The following is a 23348-nucleotide window of genomic DNA, read 5'->3' as shown; positions in this document are numbered from 1 at the left end:
TATTACCAAACACTTGGATGTGAAACGACATAATTGGATGTTTTTATATTTTTAAGAGACATTTAAAAAGTAAACTGTAGTTTTTCTATAGAGGGAACAGGTGTAATTTGTTTCTTCTACAGCTTTAAAAGGCAAAAGAAAGCGTTCTGGTATACCTGCTGCCCACCATAATATGGAGGTGCTCAGGCCTGTGCTGCTCATCAGCCTCTCCCCAGATCTTGATTCTCTCTCATGCTCTCCTTCACGTTGCTTGCCCCATTCTGAGTTTTTGACAGCTTCTTTATTCGAATGCAGCTAGAAAACCTGACCTATAATTCAACGTATCATGCTGCTCCTGCTATTTTCCCACACTGAATGAGATGTACTTCCCATCAGTGGCCTGTAAAGACAGGAACCACTTCCTGCTTTTGCCCTTTCTTCTCCAGCCCAAGTCAGTGACTGTCAAAAGCCACATTGGCTGGCAGTTGTTGGGCACTGCCTACCAGGATCTTTACAGAGGTGCCTTACCTGTTGTTCCTAGTTGCCTTGGAAACATGACTTACTGGCTATGGGGAGAGCTTGTTTCTGGGAAGGAGCTATCTCATTCTGCCATTTTTCTAGGACAGAGAGCATACGCTGAGTTTCAGATCGCTGCATGCACCTGGAAATCCTAGTAGGTAAAAGTTGCATAATTGCCATGTGCACGAAACCCCATGGTACTCAATACCAACTGAACAAGGATCAGTTGCATTTACATTACAAAGGTGTTTCTTACTCCATACAGCCCAGTGACATTCTTGGTAGTATTAGCGACAAGTATGTTATTTGAGTAATTAGATATCATTTATTAAATGTTAAGAGCAATTTGAAATAGAATCCAAAAGAAACACATGCACCAACCCGTCTTTTTCTGCAGCTCTGCTCCATTAGAATTGGTAGCCTTATTTAGCATTCTGACTTGTGCTGAGAAGGTTGTACTATTTTTGACAGATTTAAACTTAATCTATCCACCTCCCATTTATCAAAGTATCATTATACAACTCCAGACATGTTATTTGACTTGATGGAAAAATATAAAGGGCACCGTAAGACCTAAAAAAAAAAAAAGGTTAAATTTCCAGGAATAAATCTTGATTAAAATAAATATCTTAATTGTTCTTGGAAAGCTTGGTAGCTTGGTTGAGAGCATATGCTCTGAAGTCAGGTCAATCCAGGATTGTATATTAACTCAGTCTCTTACCAAGTGAACTTTGGCACAGCTGCTACACTAGTGGTTCCCAGACTATACTGCACATTGAAGTCAGCTGGGGGGCTTTAAAAATATCCTGACCTCCAGGTTATACTTTATGCCAATTAAATCAGAATGAAGATGGCAACCAGGCATTAGTTTTTAACGATCCTCAGGGGATTCCAAAGTGCATCAAAGTTTGAGCACCATTGTGTTACACCTTTCTGAGGCTCCTTATTATTAGCAGATATGAGTGGTAGTAATACCTATCTCATGTTTTTATGTGGGTGAAAATAAATGTCTATAAAACTCTGAACCCAGTTCCTGGCATATAAGTACCATTAAATAGAAGCAAATTATTGTTGATGTTATTGTTGTCAGTGGCCAAAAATTTAGAAGAGTTTAGAGAGTTTACTCCAGTGGCTGAGTCAGGAGATGATTGCGTGAAGGTCAGCCTTTGGCTCAGTCTGACCCTTTACCAAAAATCTGTCAGGCCATTAAGGGTAGCCCCCTTCATTATAACAGGGTCAAACTCCACGCCCACCTTTGACATTTCACTGCATGTTTAAATGAAAAGTTTCACTAATGTTTTTTTCTCCCCATTTCTCAATAGGAAAATTTCTGGCAATGCCATGCTACAGTTGGGCCCCTTCTTATATTGGACATTTCTGGCTGCCTTTGAAGGGACAGTGTTCTTCTTTGGGACTTACTTTCTTTTTCAGACTGCATCCCTAGAAGAAAATGGAAAGGTAAAAAGAACCTGTCATTACATCTTTTGGTATTATAAGCATGGCTTATCTTTTTCCCATAGGCACTGGATCTATCATATACATACTCGAGCTGTAATCATTCTACAAACTTTTGCTGAAGATACAGTAGTTAGTTCTCACAGCTTCTTTAGAACAATAAAAGTGAAATAAGCAATCGCTTTCTGTGTGCATGGCTAACTAGAGAGCTTATGTGCAAACTTTCTGGAACCTTAACTTGGCTGCAATTTTTACTAGATGAACAGAGTTCTTGGGACTTCAGACTTCCGCTCTTTGATGTGAGAAAGGTTTTTCCCATTTTAAAGTAAAGCCCGGCTGCATTCATTTCTTACTTATAGTGGCCTTCTATGCTTGGAGCTGAAGGGGGTAGCTGCCATATCTTTGGAGTGTTTGCCCAGTAGGTGAAGAGAGGAATTGTCTTCTCTCCCTCCTCTTCCCAGTGGAAGCACAGTATTCTCCAGAAAGGCTACTCTGCTCCTGCCAGCGTCTTCCTAGAACATGACTATCTCATTCGGCAGTTGCACTGGGTTAATTTTGCCCTGGCTGTACTCTAGGAGAAAATTACTGATGAGGGGGACAGGTGAGGCCACCTTCCTGCAGCCACACATAGGAAAACAAAAACACTACCTTGCATACTGCTTTCACTAAGTTCTCCTTTGCTATTTCTGAGATTCTCCTTTTATGGTCATTCATTCTTTGTAATCATAATGTGAAGGAAAGCTAAGGTTCAAAAAGGATTTACTGAGGACACTATGTCTGGAAACTGGTAACACCTGTTACAGAAGTAATAGGTTCAGTGAATTTGAACAGTACTTTAAAATTAGGCACTACAGTCAAAAGCTCTCTAATTTGGACTAACAAAAATCAGTTTAGTATGAATCCATGAAAATTATTAATCACAAAGTACTTGCTGGGGAAACACAGATCTACTTTAAAGTAGTCACATGTAGAACTTGCCAAAGAGAGTGTCCTCATAAATCCTGTGCGTACTTGGGAAAATCACATCAGTTTCCCAGGTCAGCTTTGCCCATCAGTAAGAAGAATGGATTTGATTTTATGATTTCCTGGCCTCTTCAGGTTTATAACTGATTATGTGACTTTCACTTTTTATTTTAGTTTTATTGGGCAGACAGATTTTATATAACTGGCTACTGCTTAAAAGGAGTTTGCTCCAAAGTAGGCAGATACTCTCCTATAGTCAGTGTGATTCATTTGCTCAGCCAACTTTCCAGGTGGTGCGTGAGAGCATCAGTTAAGTGTCTGTTTAATTCATTACCCATTTTGAGTTCATAAAGTCCAAATTAATAAGGTTTTACTGTATATGTCACCTTCCCTCTAAATGTTTGCTGAAATTACAGTAAGTGTGTGAATTACTACTAGCAAGAAAACATAACACTCGTGTATGATTTGAGTGAATCCTTTTTTTTGCTTCTATTAACCTTAATTTTTCTTTTTATTTTTTTGAAAAAGCCTTTTACATCTCATTTTCTGTTTTAATGTTACGCATTCAGATCTTGACAGCATTTGGTAAGCATATGTGCCATTCATTGCCATCATTTGGATTTATACATGGTATCTGCTTTTTTTTTTTTTTTTTGATGTGCACATGCTGATAGCTCTTGTATTTACAACCAGAAAAATTAGACTCATTTAAAAAATGTAAATCCATTTGTCTACAAATTATTGCTCATTTGAGAGGTTTAATTCTATATTATAGGAAAATCCCGTATCAGATTCTTTAGAGACATGAATCATCCAAATGACTTGTTTTGATGAACACTGCTGCTATTAGAGTAGTTGCTTTCTTTGGCCTTTATCACACCAGTGAGTTCCCTGTTCAATGCTGCATGGAGTAATAGAAATAAACCCTACCAACCACAGGTGTAGTGTACCTGTTTGTGAAAATTGGATCCCAGGAAAATCTGGCATTGTGGCCTGATCTTACTGACTAGCTGTTCCCTAAACAATTCATACAAAAATATTTGGCACTTATACACAGGATTAAACTTGGCTTTTTTTTTAAATGAAAAAATACTAAGATAATACTTGTGTATACATGATACATGTAATTATTAAATGTTTTTCAGGTATACGGAAACTGGACTTTTGGAACCATTGTTTTTACAGTCTTAGTATTCACTGTAACCCTGAAGGTTAGATTTTTACTTATTCATATATTTTTTAATACTGTTTTTGTAGTACTTTCTTGTCTTATCCTAATATACCATTTTTTGGTCTCCTTTATTTTTTGTTATGGGTTGTTATTCAAGTATTTGCCTTAATACTTACTAAAATGTGTATGATGCTAGGGATTTGGGTATTTGTATACTATTTTTGATCAGTTTTTTCCCAGTATATCGTAATCCTCTTTATTTTGTTTTACTTAAAAAAAATTCAAACACCATACTTATGTTGAAAATCTGTTTCTTCTTTATTGCTATTTTTAAGGCGTTATGATAAGTGGCATATAAACAGGCTGTGGGTGAGAGCGAGAGAGGGGGAGAGAGAGAGAGTGAGAGTGTGTGTGTGTATGTGTGTTTGTGTGTGTGTGTGTGTAATTATGTTAAGTACTTGAATCTTCTAAAAATTATACATCTGTTTAAGAACCCCAGGCCTCAAATAAGTATATGTGAGCAAGATAATATGTGAAAAAGGGCTTGGTAGTAGTGAAATCTTATAAAATGTATTCATTACTGATGACCAGGTTGGTAGCTTACGCCTATAATCCCAGCACTTTGGGAGACCAAGACAGGCAGATCGCTTGAGCCCAGGACTTCAAGACCAGCCTGGGCAACATCGTGAGACCGTGTCTCTATTTATATAGGTATATATATTTAATTTAAAAATAAATATAAAAATAATATATCTATATAAATATAAAAAGTATAAAATGTATTCATCACTAAAATTTACCCATGTTAGTGATAAAGTGCCTAAGAATATAATGCAGGAAGGTAATTTTGGCAAAATCTTTGGCATTGACATGTAGCCATGTGATAATGCTGTGAAGCCTCACTGAATGCTACCCTTGAGGCCCATGATTTGGAAATCTCTTATAGTTGAAAGCATAATTCAAATTATTTTTATTTTTATCATTCCAATAATCAACACCACACATGGGGTCCACGAGTAAATACGTTTAAATGAATTCCAGCATGTCCAGGGGTTAGAAGCAGAATTCAGAAGTATAATTGTCAAAGGATCTCTCTCAAATTTCTCTCTAAATTTCTGTTCATGGTTTATTTCTCATACCGGATAGAGCTAACATATGTTTGCTTTATTCATCTATTTCAGTAACATGTTAGGACCTTAAAAGGATATTACAATTCATCTTAGTATAGCCACTTACTAGCTGTGTGTCCTTGGGCAAGTGACTTTACCTCTCTGTGCCTCACTTTCCTCTTCTATAAAGTCGAGATAAAAGTAGAGCCTACCCTTCTTAGGGTTTTTTGAGGACTCAATTAGTGAATAAAGCACTTAGGGTGGTGCTTATTTCAATAAATGCTACTTTTCGGTTTTTATTATGTCTCACAGTATCACAATTTGAAATGGATGCCTCCCCGCTCCTTTTTTCCCCTGGCCTTGCATATAGCCACAGGGCTTACAAATGGCCTTCACAGTGTTTCTCAAGTGTATCTCAAAGACTTCCACTCCCTCCTCTTGGGATTAATATTAGTATTATCTTTGGATTCATAGTAGTATTTTCCCTAACAACTAGAAGAGTAGCAGTTCAAGATTGAGCTACATTAATAATGTTATCAACATCCTGTTTATAAATGAGAAACTATAACAGAGAGCTGATGACCATGGTGTCACAGCAAGTAACAAAACTGAGACATCATCTCCTCTATAAAAATTAACAGCTCTGGATATTAGCTCATGTGACCCAGAAGTTTTAAGCAAGCGAAATAGACCATACTTGTTGAAAACCCCAGATGCCACAATCTGAAAACGTGATTGGTCCTGGCAGAAACATGAAGAGATTAAAATCTAACTGAATATTTTATTAATTTAATGGAATAGATACAGGTTTTTCAATTGGAAAGATACACTACATAGTCAAACTCATGATTGATTGCTACATGATGTTAGGGGTATAGAGCCTTTGCATTTAGTGACTCCCATCTGTTATATTTGAGCTTTCACGGCACCTTTGAAAGTTTTGTAGTTTGTCTACCCTTCCTAGCTACCCCTTCCCTCTCCTTCTTTTCAGCGTATCTGCCTCCACCAGCTAAGTCTCCTTTTGCCATCATCTTCCTGGCAGCCATTGCCTGAGGACCTGGGGCTTGGGCCTCCTAGATATTACCGTTACTTCACTCCTTGCCCATTCCCCAGTACTGAGATATCTGCAGCCCTACACTTACCAGCTACTCAGCCTGATCACACCTCCAGCCTGTACTCCAGAGTTTAGAGGCCTTAGGGCAGAGCTTAGGTTTCTCACCTTTGTTCTTTGAAAAACCTGGATTCTGTTTTAGTTCCCTCTCCTCTGGATCCCTGGCGCAAGCTAGATCCTTCCATAGGTATCATTGTGTACTAGTTATTAGATACTATAGCATATTGCCTGGTGCAATTTGTAACCATCATGAAACCTTTCGTGTTGTTATCTTTTCAGCTTGCTTTGGATACCCGATTCTGGACGTGGATAAATCACTTTGTGATTTGGGGTTCTTTAGCCTTCTATGTATTTTTCTCATTCTTCTGGGGAGGAATTATTTGGTAAGCAATTGTACATATGTGAGCAGTCTGTAAATAACAAAGTAGACACACGTGTATGTACACTATATATGTAAGCATTCATTATACTTTTAAAATTTTAATTGTATAAGATGGCACATCTTTAATATTAATGGCCTGAAGGTTACTTGTTAGCTGGTAGTGCTACTAATTTTGGGTAAGATTTTAAATACAAGTATATAGACTGCACAAATCACTCAGAAGACCTCCCTTTGGTAGCCCCGTCCAACTCTTTCTATTTGAAGGTGTATAAACATCTCTTTAGTGAAACTGTAGTTTTCAGCACAACCTCTCATGTGATTTTCAGAGGAAATACTCATCCTGTGAAGTTTCTACCTGATATGTTGGCCAACAGATACATTATTGTCCATTTGGACCCTTATTTTCTCTTTATAGTATATAACCATGATTCATGTTACTACAGGTGTGCTCAAGGTATAGGATATATACTACTTAATACTCAGAGGGTTCTATTTTGAAATCACCATCTCACTGTTTTGGTGGAGGTGGGAAGATGTAGAAAGGCAGACTCTGCAACTTGTCCTTAAAGTTCATTTAGTTCATCTTGGTTCAATAGATGTTTGTTCAGAATCAGTTTTGTGCTTGGGACTCTATGGGATAGAGAGATGACTGGACTGTACTCAAGGAGAGTAGAGTCCAGTGAGGGACACATAAGCTGTGATTGGGAGAGTTATATATTTGCATCTCCTTTCTTTACTCCCAAAAACATATATTTTGGTTTTAAATGTCAGAGTTGTTTTTTTTAGTCAGTGGCTTCCCCTGACAAGGATGCCAGCAGCAGAGATCATGGCTAGAGCAAGCCATAGGATAAGATTTCAGAAATACATGTTTTCATTGCTTTGAGCAAAATCTTACATACAAAATGATTCTATTTTATCACAGAGATGTGAGTCCTATGTTTATGTCCCTTGAGTCTTAATTAGAAGAAACTCTATTTTGAAAAGCTTTTTAAAAATAAAACTTTAAGAAATAAAAATATAAGAAACCTAATCATTTAAGGAAGTACCAGCTTTAAAAAGTATAATTACAGCATATTTTTGGTACCTCTATAGGTAATTGAGAGCAATGAAGCTGAAGGAAGTCTCTTATTTTCTTTAATAGTATACAAATAAATCAAAGTTGATTAAGAACATACCATATACAATTGTAGTTCTGCCCAGAGTACCGTAATTCTGTCTATGAATCTATGTAATCAGCATCTGAACTAATTATGCAAAATTTCTACAAGAAAAAAATGTTTCTAGCAAACTCATTTTCAACCCTTTCCAAACTATTCCTTATTGATGAAAATAAATCCAGTAAATGATTAAGATATTGTCACACCTGTTTCTATTCATTAGTGATACCAAAAATGAAATGTTAATCTATTTTGTATTTTATTGCCTGAAGTATTATCATTAAGTGGAGCTGAGCCACTACATGAATATAAACTTATAAAGCAACCAGTAAAATGTGACTAGAAACAATGTGAAACTTCAGCTGAATGTGATCACAACTAATGTCTCTGGACATGTTCTACCCTGAGGCATTGAGTCACACCTGTCTTTGGGGTTGGGTAGTGAGAATGATGACTTCCGAGCCCCAAACCACATCCAGAAAAAATAGTGTTTATTTTTTACTGCCCTACTACAAAACTCCATAGATGACATGGAAGTTTAAAAAAAAAAAACAAAAAACTGGAGACATTAGTCAGAAGGTATGATGCAAAGGAACACCCTGTGACTAGCTGTCATTTGTCATCTGGGCCCCTGTTGTGGCTCAGTTAACTGCCTAGAACATTATTCAAGGTGTTCTTCAGAATTCGAGTGAGGTAGAGTTCTGCAGAAGTCTTTTCCGTGTGGCAGACATTTCCCAGAAAGCCTGTGTAGCCTAGGCCTCATAAATTTTTCCACCTCCCTGTTCTCACTTTTATTCCACAATCTAGTTTTCATAAAAGTAGAGCCACAAATTCAGTTTTATCATGTTACATAAGGGTGCATGGACATTAATTTTTAAATGAGAAACCAGATTATCTTCAGGAAGCATGATGTGTCTTCTAATAAACAGGAACCATAGTTATCTACCTGGAGCTCTTAATCCTAGGGCAGTCTGATGTGCATCCTGTCCTTAAGCAACCAGTTCTTCCCCCTCACCTTCAAACAACAATAGCTTCAGCTACTGAGGCTCTCTGTGGTTCAGCTCAGACAGAAGGGAAGGGAAACAGGCTGTGCTTCTCAGTGGCCACTTAACAATGAAGTGGATGACTCGGAATGAAATCTGACTCCAGAATGGGGGTTCCCGCTGGATTTCTGGATTCTAAGGCTTAATGTCCAATTAGAAGTATTCTGCTCTGTGTCAGCCTGTTTGGCACATACTGTTAATATATTTTGTGGATGACAATGGTAGATTCCTTCCATTTGAGAGACATGATAAGCTTCTACTGTCCTTTTTATATTTACATAGTGTTTTTATCGGGGGAGAGTTATAAAAATGTCTTTTGAATTTCTGAATACAGAACACAAATCCATCCCCATCTTAATAAAACAGCTGAGGAAATAAAATGCTTGTTAGGATAAAAATGAACCATTTCTCTTGAATGTCTTTGAAGCACCAGCATTTTCTAATGCATGTAAATAGTTGCCAGTTGGCAGCTTTAGAATTGATTGCCTGATTGTTTTCAAGTCAAATGCATTTTATTGTCTTTTTTCTCCTTTGATTATCATTCCTTTTTTCCCAAACATTTGGTAAATGAAATTTGTTTATTACTTTTGGGTTATTCTAGAGAAAATTATTTTTATTAATGTTTGTAAGGAAGATTCTTTTTAAATACAAAAGACATTTTAATTAAACATCCATTTCATATGACAGGAATTGATTTGTTTTTCCATCATGTATTTTCTTTCCACTTCAGGCCTTTTCTCAAGCAACAGAGAATGTATTTTGTATTTGCCCAAATGCTGTCTTCTGTATCCACATGGTTGGCTATAATTCTTCTAATATTTATCAGCCTTTTCCCTGAAATTCTTCTGATAGTATTAAAGAATGTAAGAAGAAGAAGTGCCAGGGTAAGAACTAAGTTTATCTTCTAACCTGATTTTTGGAAGGGGCCTCAATATCTGCCATGAGCTAAAAACCTGATTTAGAAAATTACATTAGTTACAGCATGTTGAACCCCTCCTTACAGGTTCATCACTTAATTTCCTCTTCTGCATAAAAAGTATAGTAAAAACTTCGTTATCCAATGCAGGTGGTAAGTAGATTCCTTAATAGTGTTCTATGTGACCTTCAGCAATCCATATGGAGTATCTCCTATGCTCCATATGGAATTTTAAAAGGAAAAAATTATTTTATTTTGTATTTAGCCTAGAATTTTCACACCAGGAATTTCCACACCAACATTTTCGCTTTAAACTTAGAAATTTCCCTGTGGGCCGTTTGCAGATTGTTTTCAGTTGATAACACCAATTTGCCTCTTTCAAACCTTTCCCCTTCCTTTAATTATAGTGCTGCTTAATCTCTGTGTTGCTTCTAGCCCTGTCTGTCCAGCAGTATATTTGAACCAAAGAGAATTCCCTGGATGTGGTTTCTACATCCTTAGCCTCTGGAACACACTCGTAAAAATTCAAAATAGTTTTATGAGTGTGCTTTTATTTTTCCTATTAAATTGTAAATTTCCTGTGGGAATGAGAAGTTATTTTTTCTGCTGCCTTATTATGATATCTTTTAAACATTTTTTTAAAAGTCTTTACAGTGAAATAGGGAGATGAGCATGGAAAATAAAACTTTTGGCAGATTTTGACCAACAGGCTAATTAAATATGTCATATTCCTGCCAACAGTAGCTGATTTTGTTAAACAAAACTGCTTCTGTCATATTGACACAACTAGATCTTATAGCACCTCCAAGGCAGTATTTTCGGGTAATATTCTAAGCTACAACTACCTGACTTATTTGATAAATTTGCCAACCAGTTTAGCTACAAAACTGTTACATCATGATTTTGTTTTTGCCTGTTGAATTGATAGAATCCAGTAGTTGATATTAGATAGACATGGGGATCTGAAATGATTAGAGTAAGAAAACCTTCAGTGATTAGAATTGTAAAAGAGGAGTTTCATGTTACAAGTCAGTGTCAGCCCCAATCAAAAAAAAGAGAACTGTCATAGGGTACATTGATTCTTCATATACCAGGCCAGTCAGTGTGTAGTTAGTTGGCCAGAATTGCTCTTAACTCACTGCTTCTGCATGTCTTATGGGCTGGAACTGAACGCAGTAATGTTAGCTTAGGTATGACTGCTATACTCTAGTCTGGTGTTTTAGGATGGAAAAGTTGCATTGAAATACCTGATTATGTCTCAATATCAGTTGAACAGGGATAAAACAGGTTGATACAACAGACCACCCAGAATGTCTCAGGTGGCAATTTGCATGAAACCAAATAAAATATGCTGCAATAAGAAATTATTTGGGGCTTTTTATAATAGAGAATTTTTCAGGGAAGGATTTCCAAGTTGCTCTTCCATCCTCCTTATTTGGGAGTATACTTTGGAGTGATCCTAAATATGTCTCTTATTTGAGGTAATGGAACTCATTTTAAATAATGGCTCACACCCAGCTACATGGTCTAAAGATTATAGAAATATCTTAGAAAACAAAGCCTTCAAGCATATCATCTTTTTTCTTATTAGGCCCTCTCTTTAAAAAGTTAGGCATTGGCTGGAGGTGACTCTTACATAGACCATTAAATTGTGGGATGCTACTAAGCAGTCACAGATAAAGACTTAGAACATTTTTTTTTTTTTTTTTTTTTACATGAACAGATTCTGAACTTCTGTTGAAAGTATGGAGTTCTGGGACTGCATCCTTTTTTACTTAGCAGCATAGACCGTTGCCAGGGGTTTAGCATGAAATTTGTTATGGGTTATGTCCGGCGTAGGAAGAATTCTAGTGTCTGTGCTATAACTGGGCATGCTGATGTGCTAGAACAACCAGGAAAATTTCCATAATCATTTTCATTCATGCAATCATTCATTCATTTATTCCTACCCTCGTTGAACCAATAAACATTTGTTGAACCACCTGCTGATGAACATCTCTCTTTACATCCAATGTCTGAAAGGCTAAATGGTTTTTCAGACTCTGCAGGATTTCAAGAGTTGCAAATGAGGCAACATGTTGTGGGCACTCAGCAGCGCTGCCTCTTTTTTTTTTTCTTATGAGAAAATGCAAGAGCAAAGTAGTGCAATATGAATGCATAAAGGCCTACTGCAACATGGCAGCCATGGCTATTCTGATAAGTCACATCTGTTTATATAAGGCCCTATTTGGCTATATCAAAGAGGTGGAGGCCAACTTCTAAGATAAGGGAGAAAGAGTATGTTACTTTCCCCCAAATATTTTAGTCTTCATGCTCAGTCACCAACAGTCTGACACTCTGTGTGATTTCCTACTTTGTTCAGTATTCCTTGCTAAGACATTGGCCTCATTTTAAAGAGAGGCAGAAGATACTGGGTCTGCCCCATATCCTGATAGATCCCCTGATGTGGTCAAATGTGTGTCTCTACCTAGAGTAGAAGAATCCCTGACTTAAACCAATAAGTATCGTGGACACTTTATACACACAGCCAGAAATGTGGCAGGTCAGCTGCCAGTGCTTTTCGAATGTGGGTCTTGGCAGCTGCTTTGAGAAGGGGACTTAGCAGTGTGTAGTGAAAATGTCTCTATGGCATTTGAGAAAGAAGCCAAGCTATTTATATTTAACAATTACAAGAGCAGCCTTATGCTGAATTCTGTTCAATTCAGCGTACCTTGCCTGAGGGCCCACTATGAGTTAGCTACTGTACTAGGTGTTGGTAATTCACGGATGAATCAGGTGTGGCCCTAGCTCACAAGGAGCTCTCACTCTAGTTATAAGGAGCATTCATATGGAATACTTTTGTAAGCAGGTATTAAACAGAATAGCAGAATCAGTGATATGGCTTGTTTTAACACAATTGAGCTATTTCAAATCACTACCTCCTGAAACCTCCAGTAAAATCGCTAGTATGGCAGCCTCCACTGCAACTGAGTTCTGTCATAATGCTAGTATTAGAAAGAATTCCAGTATCTTCAAATATAGGTTCTCTCAGTTGTTTAACTCAAGGGTTATAGTTAAGCCATGTATCCATCAGCTGTATTTTTAGCAATGAGGTTAATTTTTTTCCCCAAAGTTCCATTATTAAGAATCCTAGAGTTTTTCTTTAGCTTTATGAAGTGACAAAACTGCATAGCAATGCTGTTGATGGTATATGATGAAACTACCATTGAGCACTGAACAGTGAAACAACAGGATAACACCTCAAGGAAAGTTCAATTATAGGATTTTTGTATTTCAAAGGTTGTTTCCCCCCTAAGCATAGTCATTGGCTGTCTGTAAATCAGTGAAATATACCTCGACTTTCTGGCCAAGTAGCAAATACCATTTCACATTTCCAGTGGAGTAATTTCCACATATCCTGTGTGAAGTTTTCTCATGTAAGTCACCACAATCAAAAAGGAGGCTTAACTTCGCCGAAGGTAGACAAAGGAAGACTATAATTTAATGGGAATGCACCCAGCAACATGGCCATGCTTAGCATGGGATGTCAGCACAAACAGGAAGAAATATTCCATTATGTAGAGAGCTCTTTCAGAGTAGCAGACAGGGAAGGGAAGAATGTCAACTGTCTGAGCCAAATTCCCAGAGAAAGCACTTTGGAAATTTTGGAGAATATAGTTAATCATTATAATAATGATGATTACTATTATGATTCTTACAGTGTCGTATACAACCGTGGGTTCAGAGGGCAATAGCCCTGTTAGCTGGATTAGACAAAAATAAAGTTTAATCCTAATGTCGTGGCTGTTGACATGGGCCTTTATCCATTGGCCTCTTTGACATACTGCTAATTGAGCTGGTGTCAAAGCTCTCTAGGTGACTGCAAAGGAATGTGGAAATTTCATTCTGTTTTAGCTCGTTATCTCCTGTTTACCCCACCCCACTGCCAGTTGCTAGCTCTATCAGTTTTTTTATTGCTTTAGTTCTTCTTTCCATGCTTTCTCCTGCTTTCTGTACTTTCATTTCCTTTATAAAGTAGTTTTAACACCTAATCCATTAACTCCTAATATTTTTGCTTCATAGAAATACTTTTATCTCCAATGGTTGGATACAAGTTTTTGAGCACACCAAAACGTGCTTACAGTTGCAGTCTTGAATAGATAGGTTTGTGCATTAAACACGGGGGTGGGGAACTTGGTATCATGCTAATCTTGTCGCAGGGTTTTTGCCCATAAAATAGAAGATAGAAACAATTAAAATCTTTTTCTCAGAATCTAAATATTCTCTAGCTTTATCAGTTGGGAATTTGCATTCTACCAACATGTCTACCAGCTTTCTTCATTCCACCAACTTTCTTCATTTAAGGTAAAAACAAGAAAAAACGTAGTTGTCAAAACATGAATAAATTATTTACCTTTAAAAGTTTAATTGTTTATTAGAATCTGCTGGATACATATGTTACTTTAGCTGGTTTCTTAAAGCCCATTTTAAGTCACTAAGTAGACAATATGGGTAATCTGTATTAGCAGAGTTGTTAAACTCATCCACATTGTTGACCACTCATCTTCTGTTTTGCTTGGGCAATGCCAAAACTGAGTCTGTAAATTACCTTATAATTTCAGGCACAGAATCAGAAGGAAAAAAAATAACCTTAGGTTTGCTAGTTAAACTTTATCCATTTTTACTTTTCTGGGTGTTTTAAGGGGAAAAAAAATAATACCTAGGTAAAATTTAGCCTATCTTTCTAAAGAGGACTCTGTAGGAAAAACAGGGAAACCAATCAAATTAGGTTGTAAGAAAGGAAGTTAAGCATTGGTCAGAGGCAAATGGGACTGAAATGTGATATCACCAAATGCTTTCTCATTGTTATTTTTGATTAGGTTTTTATCCTGCAACTTCTTAAGAGCAGTCAGTCCCTTCATAGTGTATCTGTACAGTTGGATAGGGGAGATAATTACTTCAAGATAGATTGGTGATTGGCAGTGGACCCTGGACATAACTCTTTGACCAATGGATTTTGAACAAATGTAGGATAGTGAATTAATGATTAGAGATAAGTCTTATTTTAACAAGAAGCATATTTTAAAGCTATTTTATTTAAAATAGTCAATTTTCCCATTAATGAAATAATTTCAAATTGACATGTAGAGAAATAGTAGTTGGCACATAATAATAGACTATTCCTATCACTGACTCTGCTTTTACTTCAGAAAATAATGTCTTCAAAACTAACATATCATTTCGGCTTCGAATTCTCAAGGTTTCTTTTTAAATGTCTTACATTTGAGAGATTATTTACTTTTTTTTTTTTTTTTGGTTTTTGCATTTCTCTTTTTTCTACTGCAATTTTCCACCTTTTGTGCAATTGTGAACAAGGTAACGAAACGCCTCCCTTCCTCAGGAACATCTACTATCTTCATGCTTTCTCAAACTTCCAGCAATCACAGTTTCTCTTGGAGTGAATAAGGTGATTTCCTTTCTTAATGTACCAACTTGCTTGCATTCTCATTTGCCTGACACCATTTTCTGATTCTTTATGAAAAATTACTTCTCATGACTCATTTTATATCTTCTATTGATGCTTAGAGTATTTTGTCATTTTCTTTTAATCATGTGTTCACCTTCCAAATTGTCACACTGGAGAGGAAGTAATTTTTAAAAGCTTGGACTATGGGTCTGTAGTCTTCATTGATCCACGGTATGCAGTAGCCATGGCGTGTTAGAGCTAGTCTGTTCACTAGGACAGGAATGTTTTGCACAAATTTCTCTTTGTTTGATATACTCACAGCACCGGCACAACTCTCAGAGGTGTTCACCAAAAGGATGGTAAGGTTTACTAATCAAACCATATTGACTCATCTTACCATATTACTTATCAGTGCCATTCCAAAAACCCAAGTTTGCCACATACTACTGTTGTCTATTTACTTCTACCACAAAAACAATTCGAGTTGGAGACTTTTTTAGGCCTTTGAATGTATTCATTTGAATGTTACGCATTTACTATATAGTGTAATCATTTGTACTTTTGGTCAGAGGAGTAGTCTATAGGAAATGATTTTTTCTTTTACCTTTTTTTTTAAATATATAATCACCAGGTAGGTTAACCGATTTTCACATGCTTTAAGTATCTTTGCCTCACTATTACAGAGAAATCTGAGCTGTAGAAGGGCATCTGACTCATTATCCGCCAGACCTTCAGTCAGACCTCTTCTTTTACGAACATTCTCAGACGAATCTAATGTATTGTAACAGGTACCTAGTGTTAAACAAATGGGCTGGCTTTAAAAAAACAGATTAACAGCATTATAAAGAAAAAATGAAAATATCACTCTCTAAATTTTCTCTGCTGTTGGTGTGGTGAACTTTACAATATTCTTTGCAAAAATATAAAGATGCATTACTTGGAATATGGGGAAATATGCATTTAAAATTTGCTAAGCCCCCCCCCCCCCCAATAAAATGTTAAACATTTTTCAGAGCCAAATGTTGATACAGCATATTTAATTTGTAAGGGGCAAGTTGTAATGGCAAGGCCATCATGTGAAAATGTTTGTTAATATTGATCAGGAAATATAACTGATTTATAAAGATCATTTGGAAAATTAAAAATAAATATTCCAAAATTGCATCTGTATAATATCAAGCCAATTTAGCATTGCATGTTCTCTTGGGAATTATGTGAAAATAACTAAATGTGTTTGTACTTTCATGTGCTGTGTCTGTGTGTTTGCAGGTACTGTATACACTTATGTCCTTGTAAATGTCTGATCTCCAAATATATATCAATGAATCAGTCTAATCATAACTTTTTTAATGTCAAGTTTTATTCAAGCTAAATGTTTCAACTTTCAGAGGTAAAATCTTTCATAGCCATTCAGGGGGATGCTTGCCTAATGATATAAAATGCTTTATAATAATGTTTCCAAAAATGATTAAATTCACTTTGTAATATATTTCATTTACCCCCAGAAATATTTGGGAGGAATTGATATGCCATGAGAGGGACCCTTGAACTCAGAATGACTCCTTTATGTGTAGTCTGTATTTCCTTCAGGGGGGCCTATAACAACCCAGACCTCTGGAGGTCTTTTATCCATCCATAGGAATTTAGAGTAATTCATGAACAAGGCTTCCAAGCTTGTCAGCTTAGAAACAACTCTACACAGCTTAGCGCAGGGCCATCTTTCATGCACACATAAAAATTAATGATCATCACGAATAAAATTGTGGGTTAGTTCACTTTGAAGCTAATAATTGCGAGTCCACCTCATAGGCCCGTTTTTTTCAACAGCTGTCAACTCTGCCACCCTCTAGTAAAGAATACAAGTTAAATTAATGGATTGAATCCATTGGTTCTTCTGTCTTCCTGGAGTTCATCAGTCTGCATCTGCACTGTTATTTTAGAAGCAGATTCATTTTACCACAGTTAGCATCCTTTTACCCATTTTTGAACAACTTACCTGTGTATCTTTTCCCTTAGTAATAAATCTGCTTCACAAGTGACCTTCAAAGTCTTTGACCCCTTTGTCCCAGATTGCCTTGCTCTAAGCTGTGTGATGCATTTTAGCAATATTGTTTCTGGCTAATTTTGTATCCCCCTGGATTGCTCTCTTTAGCTTCGTCTGTGGTTTGGGGGACTGGGCTGGATAGAAGACACCGCTATTGCTTTTGGCCTCTCCAGGGCCTTATCTCCTTCAATGTCTAACATAGAACTGAGGAAGTATTTTTTAAAAACAATTATCTTATTTTTAATGTAGTTATTTCTTCCAGGAATAGATTTTCATGTGGCATTATTTCTCCTCCAAGGACAATAATTCGCAGCTAGTTTAGGCATCTAGTTTGTTCCTTGGTTAGTAAGGAAACTACCTAACTCCTCAATGTGAGTTACATTCTTAATATGAATGGCAACCTCATTTTGGTTAGAGTCGCCATGACTCTGCGGAGCTACCGGAAAACCTATTAGCGGTTCTGGAGAATGTGGAACATAAATAGATATGGAAGATATTCTGATGAACTTCTAGTCCAACCATGGCAAAGGAGGTGTCCCAGAATGGGAAGAAAATAGCATACTACTTAAGACCTTCCACTACTCAGGTTCAAAAAGATTGAGTTTTAGAGTGGAGAATCAGGCTCCCTGTTTTGACATATGACTTCCATTTCTTAACATATTTGACTTACACTTAATGATCAGTTTGTCTGTCATGCACCATCCTGATCATAGCATTTGATGATGTTTAGAGGACAGAGAAGAATCTACAGATTTGATAGGGAAATATCCATGGTTTCTCTTCCAAAAAGATGAAGCATAAGAAAAAAACCAGAAGAATCAGTTGACTCATAGATACGTGATCTACCAAAAGGAAAACTGACTTCCATGTTGTAGGGGGAAATGTGCTTCTTTCAGTAAAAAGGAAGAATATTTTCACAATAATCTTCCAAAGCTGGATATATCTTCAGACTTCCTCTGTCAAAATTAACACATCAAGAAAAATAGTAATCTAATCATTCGTCAAACATTTCCTGAGTATCTGCTGTGTGCCAGACACTATACTAGCTGCTGGAGATAAAAGGTAAATAAAATGTTCCTGTTTTCAGGGACCTCCCAGCCTAGAGGAGAAGGGATCATAGCAAGCAAAACCTCTGCTATGGTAAATAATCCCAGAGGTAGAAAGTATTAGGAGAACCCTGGAACAATCCAAAAGCAAAAAGCAAGCCTGAATCTATTCAGCTGACAAATGAAGAAAGGATTAAAATCTGGTTATAATGCCACTCTTTTTTTCCCCTGCATGTGAATAAAACTTGGCACTTTGTTAAGACAGTTGCTTTACTCTCATAACAAAATTTACTACTTATTTCTGAAAATGCTTAACAGATGGTTTCACATTATTAAAATAAGCCTTTTAAATCTGTATATTTTACATTTTTCAGAATCCGAATCTTGAACTGCCTATGTTATTGTCCTACAAGCATACTGACAGTGGTTACAGCTAAAAAAGAAAGCATGAAGAAACAACTACAAAAAGTTATCATCTCAGGATACTTGATATGCAACACACTAAACCACTCTCATGTCTAGAGTTCACAATAAATGTTCATTAAAATACCAAATGATTCTCTTAAGCATTTACAATTATTGTAAGTAGCCTTTATGGCCAAAGCTGTAAGTTAAGAATTATATGAAAGTTGAAAGCAAGAATACTTAGAATTCTGGCTTTAGATAGAATAATATAACTCAAATGGGTGCTCTTTTAACCCATGAACTCTGTGAATGGATTTAAATACAATAGTATAAAGTAGAAGTTATGCAATGAGAATGAATAGATTTTGCTAATATTACTTTTTTTGCCTGGCAGAAGAAATAGACTATTTGGATCACATTTCTTGTTCCTCCTAAATGATCATCTTAATTTTGTTTTTCAAAAGTACATAAGGAATACTTGAAAATACAGAAGGACTAAATAGTATCAATGCATCAGACAAAGTAGTTAATCCCTTCTGTTTACCCATGTGCTACTTATGTCTTGGTAGAATATTCTTGCCAAAAAAAATACCTTGAACACTTATGTGGAAAGTGTTAACTTACGGGTATTTTTGTGGGAATAGAAAAAAATTGTTTATTTTTTATTCTTCTGAATTAAACCCCACTTATGGGTGTAAGCCTACTAGACTTGAAAATAAAGCATAAAACATTTCCAATCACTTAGTAGCCCCTCAAAGTAGTTAGGAAGTAAACAGATTTTTCCAGTGTTGATTTTACTGGGATCTGCAGTAAAGTGGTTTAAACCATAGTTATATAAAAATAAAGGTCATTCTGAACATTAGCCTTTTATAATTTTATGTGAAGAGGAAGAAAAATAGCTTATTTTAAACTGTTGATGGTTTTTATTTGAAAGAGATTGCATTTGTGCATATATGCAGTGCTTTTTCTTAAACATGGCCAATTTGGAAAGGGGGAAGGATCCACCCCAAAACAGTGGTTCAGCTTGTAGAGCCATGACTCCGTGAAGATGAATGTTGTCTCTTAACTTGGACAGGGAAATGGTTTAACTCTAAACCATGAGACTGACCTTGGTAAAGTCCTTGAGTAGCTGAGCTAGAAGGAAGATTTAGCCTTCTAATTAGCTCACTTGAAACATAAATGTGAAATGTCTTCATTCAATGTTAAACACATACTTTTTTGGATATAAATGACCATATTTATTTGACTGCTAGTTTTTTTTTTTTTTTTTTTTGGTCTTTCTGGCATGCCTGTACTATTATTAATGTTTATATTGTACCTTGATTTGGAAAAGTATTGGAGTTAATCTGTATTATATTTATATAGTCCATATGGCACATTTGATTCTTCCACATATATTTTATGTTAATGTTTAGGTATGATTTTTTTCTAAATTCTAGAAAAGAACATAATTTCAGTTATCAGAAGCCATTCCATCATTATGGACCCTTTTTCATTATTACATTTGCTCTCATATATCAGTATTATTTTTGAGCATTTCGTTACATGTCATTCACAACTTACCTAAGTGCGCTGTGTTCTGGTAGCCTGTATTTGAGGTAAGCTGCTGAAAACAAAGTCTCTGTATTCTTTGCCTATTCCAAAGAGTGAAAAAGTCTAACCCAGGAAAGCTTTTGATATTTTGTGCTTGTTTTCTTGTTCTTATGGTTGTTGTTGCTGTATTATTATTGCTGTTTTACATAAAATCTATAGGAACTGTGAATACACACAAGAGAGCCACAGTAGAGAGGCTTGTTTAATGCAGTGCCATTGAAGAGTTAACAGAATAATCTAGTAGAAAAGTAACTGGTTGCATGTAAAATTCTTTCCAGCCAGAAAGAAAGAAAGACAAGGATTAAGGGGGATTTAGAGTTATGTCTCAGCTACACATTACATTGTGACACTGCAGCTCAAATTCAGAATGGCAATGATATATGATATCATGGCCTAGATCCTTGAGAAGCACCTGGCTTTCCTTTTTAAAAGATACTTTACTGAAGAGCTAAAAAATGGCTAGTGTGGGGTTCGCAGATCGAATAACTTGAAATAGACCATGTATTCCTAGCACTACAATGTAATCACCCTATTTGTGACAGAGAAAGGGAAAAAAATGTAATCATAAGATCATCTGCCTATAATTTGAATAATTTTGAGCTAACAAAATGTCTTTGTAACTTTCACAACTGTTGTCCATTGTTTGAGGATGTTACCTACTAAACTGAAAACATTCATTCCATATCTACTACATATACACCAGCAACAATATAAATGTAAGCCTAACTTTGCAAAATTCATAATAATTTAGTGAAGGAATTTTTTAATAACATGCAGTATATAAATGTGCAGATTTTATGCGTGTTGACAAAATCATTTTTCAGCTTGCAAAATGGGACTGCAATATTACATTTTTCACTTAAGCAGTTTTTTACATCTACGTTATTGCTTTCTAAAATGAATGTGAATGCCATCTTTTATGACTGCAACTTGCCTTTTCCATTACAGAAATTTTTGTTTGATGTAATCAATAAACTTTGGTATGATATGATTGATATATCAGCCTCTTTTTTTTTGGAAAGGTCTCGGTTTGACATTAAAATAATGTGGAAGCAATTTGTTGATGGGAACTAAGTTTCTAATTTCTTCTTGACCTGCACAATTAAAAGAAGTTTGACCATTTCTACATGAGTTCAACTGGTATTTTATGGCAATACCTAATTTGGGGAGGGTAAGATATTTGTAGGAGTTTTTAATAACACTGTACCTTGTTACTGCATAGATAAAAGTCCAGCCAAATCAGCAAATACATGTTGAAAGTGTACTTTGTGCTTGGCAGTGTGCTTGATGCCACCTGTGCATTGAAGGTAGCATGTGTATGGTCTTCGTGGTCTGTGTCTTCAACCCATTGAACTCATTTAATTCTTAAGCAGTCAAACATGAAGGGATTTTACGGTAGCTTGAAACTTGGTCCAAAGGTATATGTGTACACACCACTTCCCTACCTCTTCTTACATTGCTCAGCCTGCACCCAAGACCTTGTGAAAGTCCCTTTTCTTGAAAAACCTCACTGTCCTTGACTGCCAAGAAACCAGAGTTACTTCACGGAAACTGGTTTCATTGCATTTCTACATTTCAGTCTCTGTGTTTTGGTAGTCTTTTAATCCTGTTGGTCTTTGATCTATATTTAGTGTGCATTTTCTTCTTTTTCATTAAGTGGAAAATGTGCTGTATTCAGAGGTGAAACCTGAATTAAAGTATCAGCTTCGCCACATTTCTCTCTGAATCCTTTTTCTTTCTCACCTATAAGATGGTGTCTGGCAGGGCAAATAAGGTAAAGAATCAAAATTGCTTTGTAAAATGTCATTTGCTATTCATATGTAGGCATTGTTATTTTTATATTAAGGGTTTTTTATTGCTTAATTTTTTAATGAACGGTTGTCATTTACCACATTTTCACGGATGTCTTAACGTGATTTTTAGCTTATTGGAATCAGTCAGTTCAAGCTTCCTTCCCTTCCCCCATCCAGCCTTATGGGGAACTCCCGCTTCACCTCACTGCTTAGTCTGCCCACAGTTGGCCAGTACAGTGAGTATTGTGAGGGTCTGAGTGATTTGGCCCCTTCAGCAAGAAGCACAGGCAGAGGTTAAGGGCTGAGGTTATCATTATGGTTATACAGTGAGTGTGTCCATGGGCAAAGTGCTGGATTCATACTAATGAACCCTGAAGGCCTGCGTTCTGAGAGTAGTTGTCAGGGAAAAAAAGTGGACTTAATTATTTTGCAACTTTAAAAAAATTTATTTGACACAATTTTACCAACAACTGATGGGCGAGGAAACATGGGCTCAGTTCCTAGTGCATATACCTATTGTGCTAAAGAAATGTTGCAGGGGCCAGGCTCAGTGACTCACGCCTATAATCCCAGCACTTTGGGAGGCTGAAGCGGGCGGATCACCTAAGGTCCGGAGTTCAAGACCAGCCTGACCAACAGGGAGAAACCCTATCTCTACTAAAAATACAAAAAAAAAAAAAAAAAAAAAAAAAGCCGGGCGTGGTGTTACATGCCTGTAATCCCAGCTACTCTGGAGGCTGAGGCAGGAGAATGGCTTGAACCCAGGAGGCGGAGGTTGCTGTGGGCCGAGATCGCGCCATTGCACTCCAGCCTGGGCAACAAGAGCGAAACTCTGTCTCAAAAAAAAAAGCAAAAAAGAAATGTTGCAGTGTGGATCAAGCAAGTCCTCATCTCATGGGCCTTGGGAGTAAGCGCTCAGGCCTGTGGCTGAGAGGAACAGTGCACTCATGGTGGGCCAGAATTCCTGCTGGCTCTTTGGGCAGGGTTGAGCAAAGGATGCACATAACTGAAATACCTGCTGCTGCTTTTGTCTCTTCAGCAGTTGCCAAAACCCACCTCCTCACATTAGCTAACACACAGCACTTAATACGTGCCAGCAACTGTTCTAACCACTTGACACATAATCATTCCTTTAGTAATTCCAATAACCCTAGGAGATAGCTACCGACGTTTCTTCATCTGACAGATGAGGACACAGTCCCCAAAATACTGAAGG

General features: G+C 36.6%; 1 protein-coding gene across 5 annotated transcripts in view; it reads left to right on the top strand.

The window, feature by feature from the left end:
* LOC126946750 (phospholipid-transporting ATPase IG-like) overlaps positions 1-21327 on the top strand; it is a 38774-nt gene extending 17447 nt beyond the window's left edge. Inside the window, exons 5-10 of one of the 5 annotated variants that reach the window (XM_050777421.1) lie at positions 1821-1956; positions 4062-4127; positions 6587-6690; positions 9620-9773; positions 9893-9958; positions 18716-21327. In XM_050777421.1, the coding sequence (XP_050633378.1) occupies positions 1821-1956; positions 4062-4127; positions 6587-6690; positions 9620-9773; positions 9893-9922 (490 nt within the window). In that variant the 3' untranslated portion in view covers positions 9923-9958; positions 18716-21327. Of the gene's footprint in view, positions 1-1820; positions 1957-4061; positions 4128-6586; positions 6691-9619; positions 9774-9892; positions 9959-15160; positions 16040-18715 lie in introns of those variants that run through there. The other 4 variants (XM_050777418.1, XM_050777422.1, XM_050777420.1 and 1 more) reach the window with 4 other exon arrangements.
* Positions 21328-23348: the final 2021 nt, after the last annotated feature.

This window comes from Macaca thibetana, chromosome X, assembly GCF_024542745.1.
Source record: "Macaca thibetana thibetana isolate TM-01 chromosome X, ASM2454274v1, whole genome shotgun sequence".
NCBI lineage: Eukaryota > Metazoa > Chordata > Mammalia > Primates > Cercopithecidae > Macaca > Macaca thibetana.
This window is presented reverse-complemented; position numbering and strand designations above follow the sequence as displayed.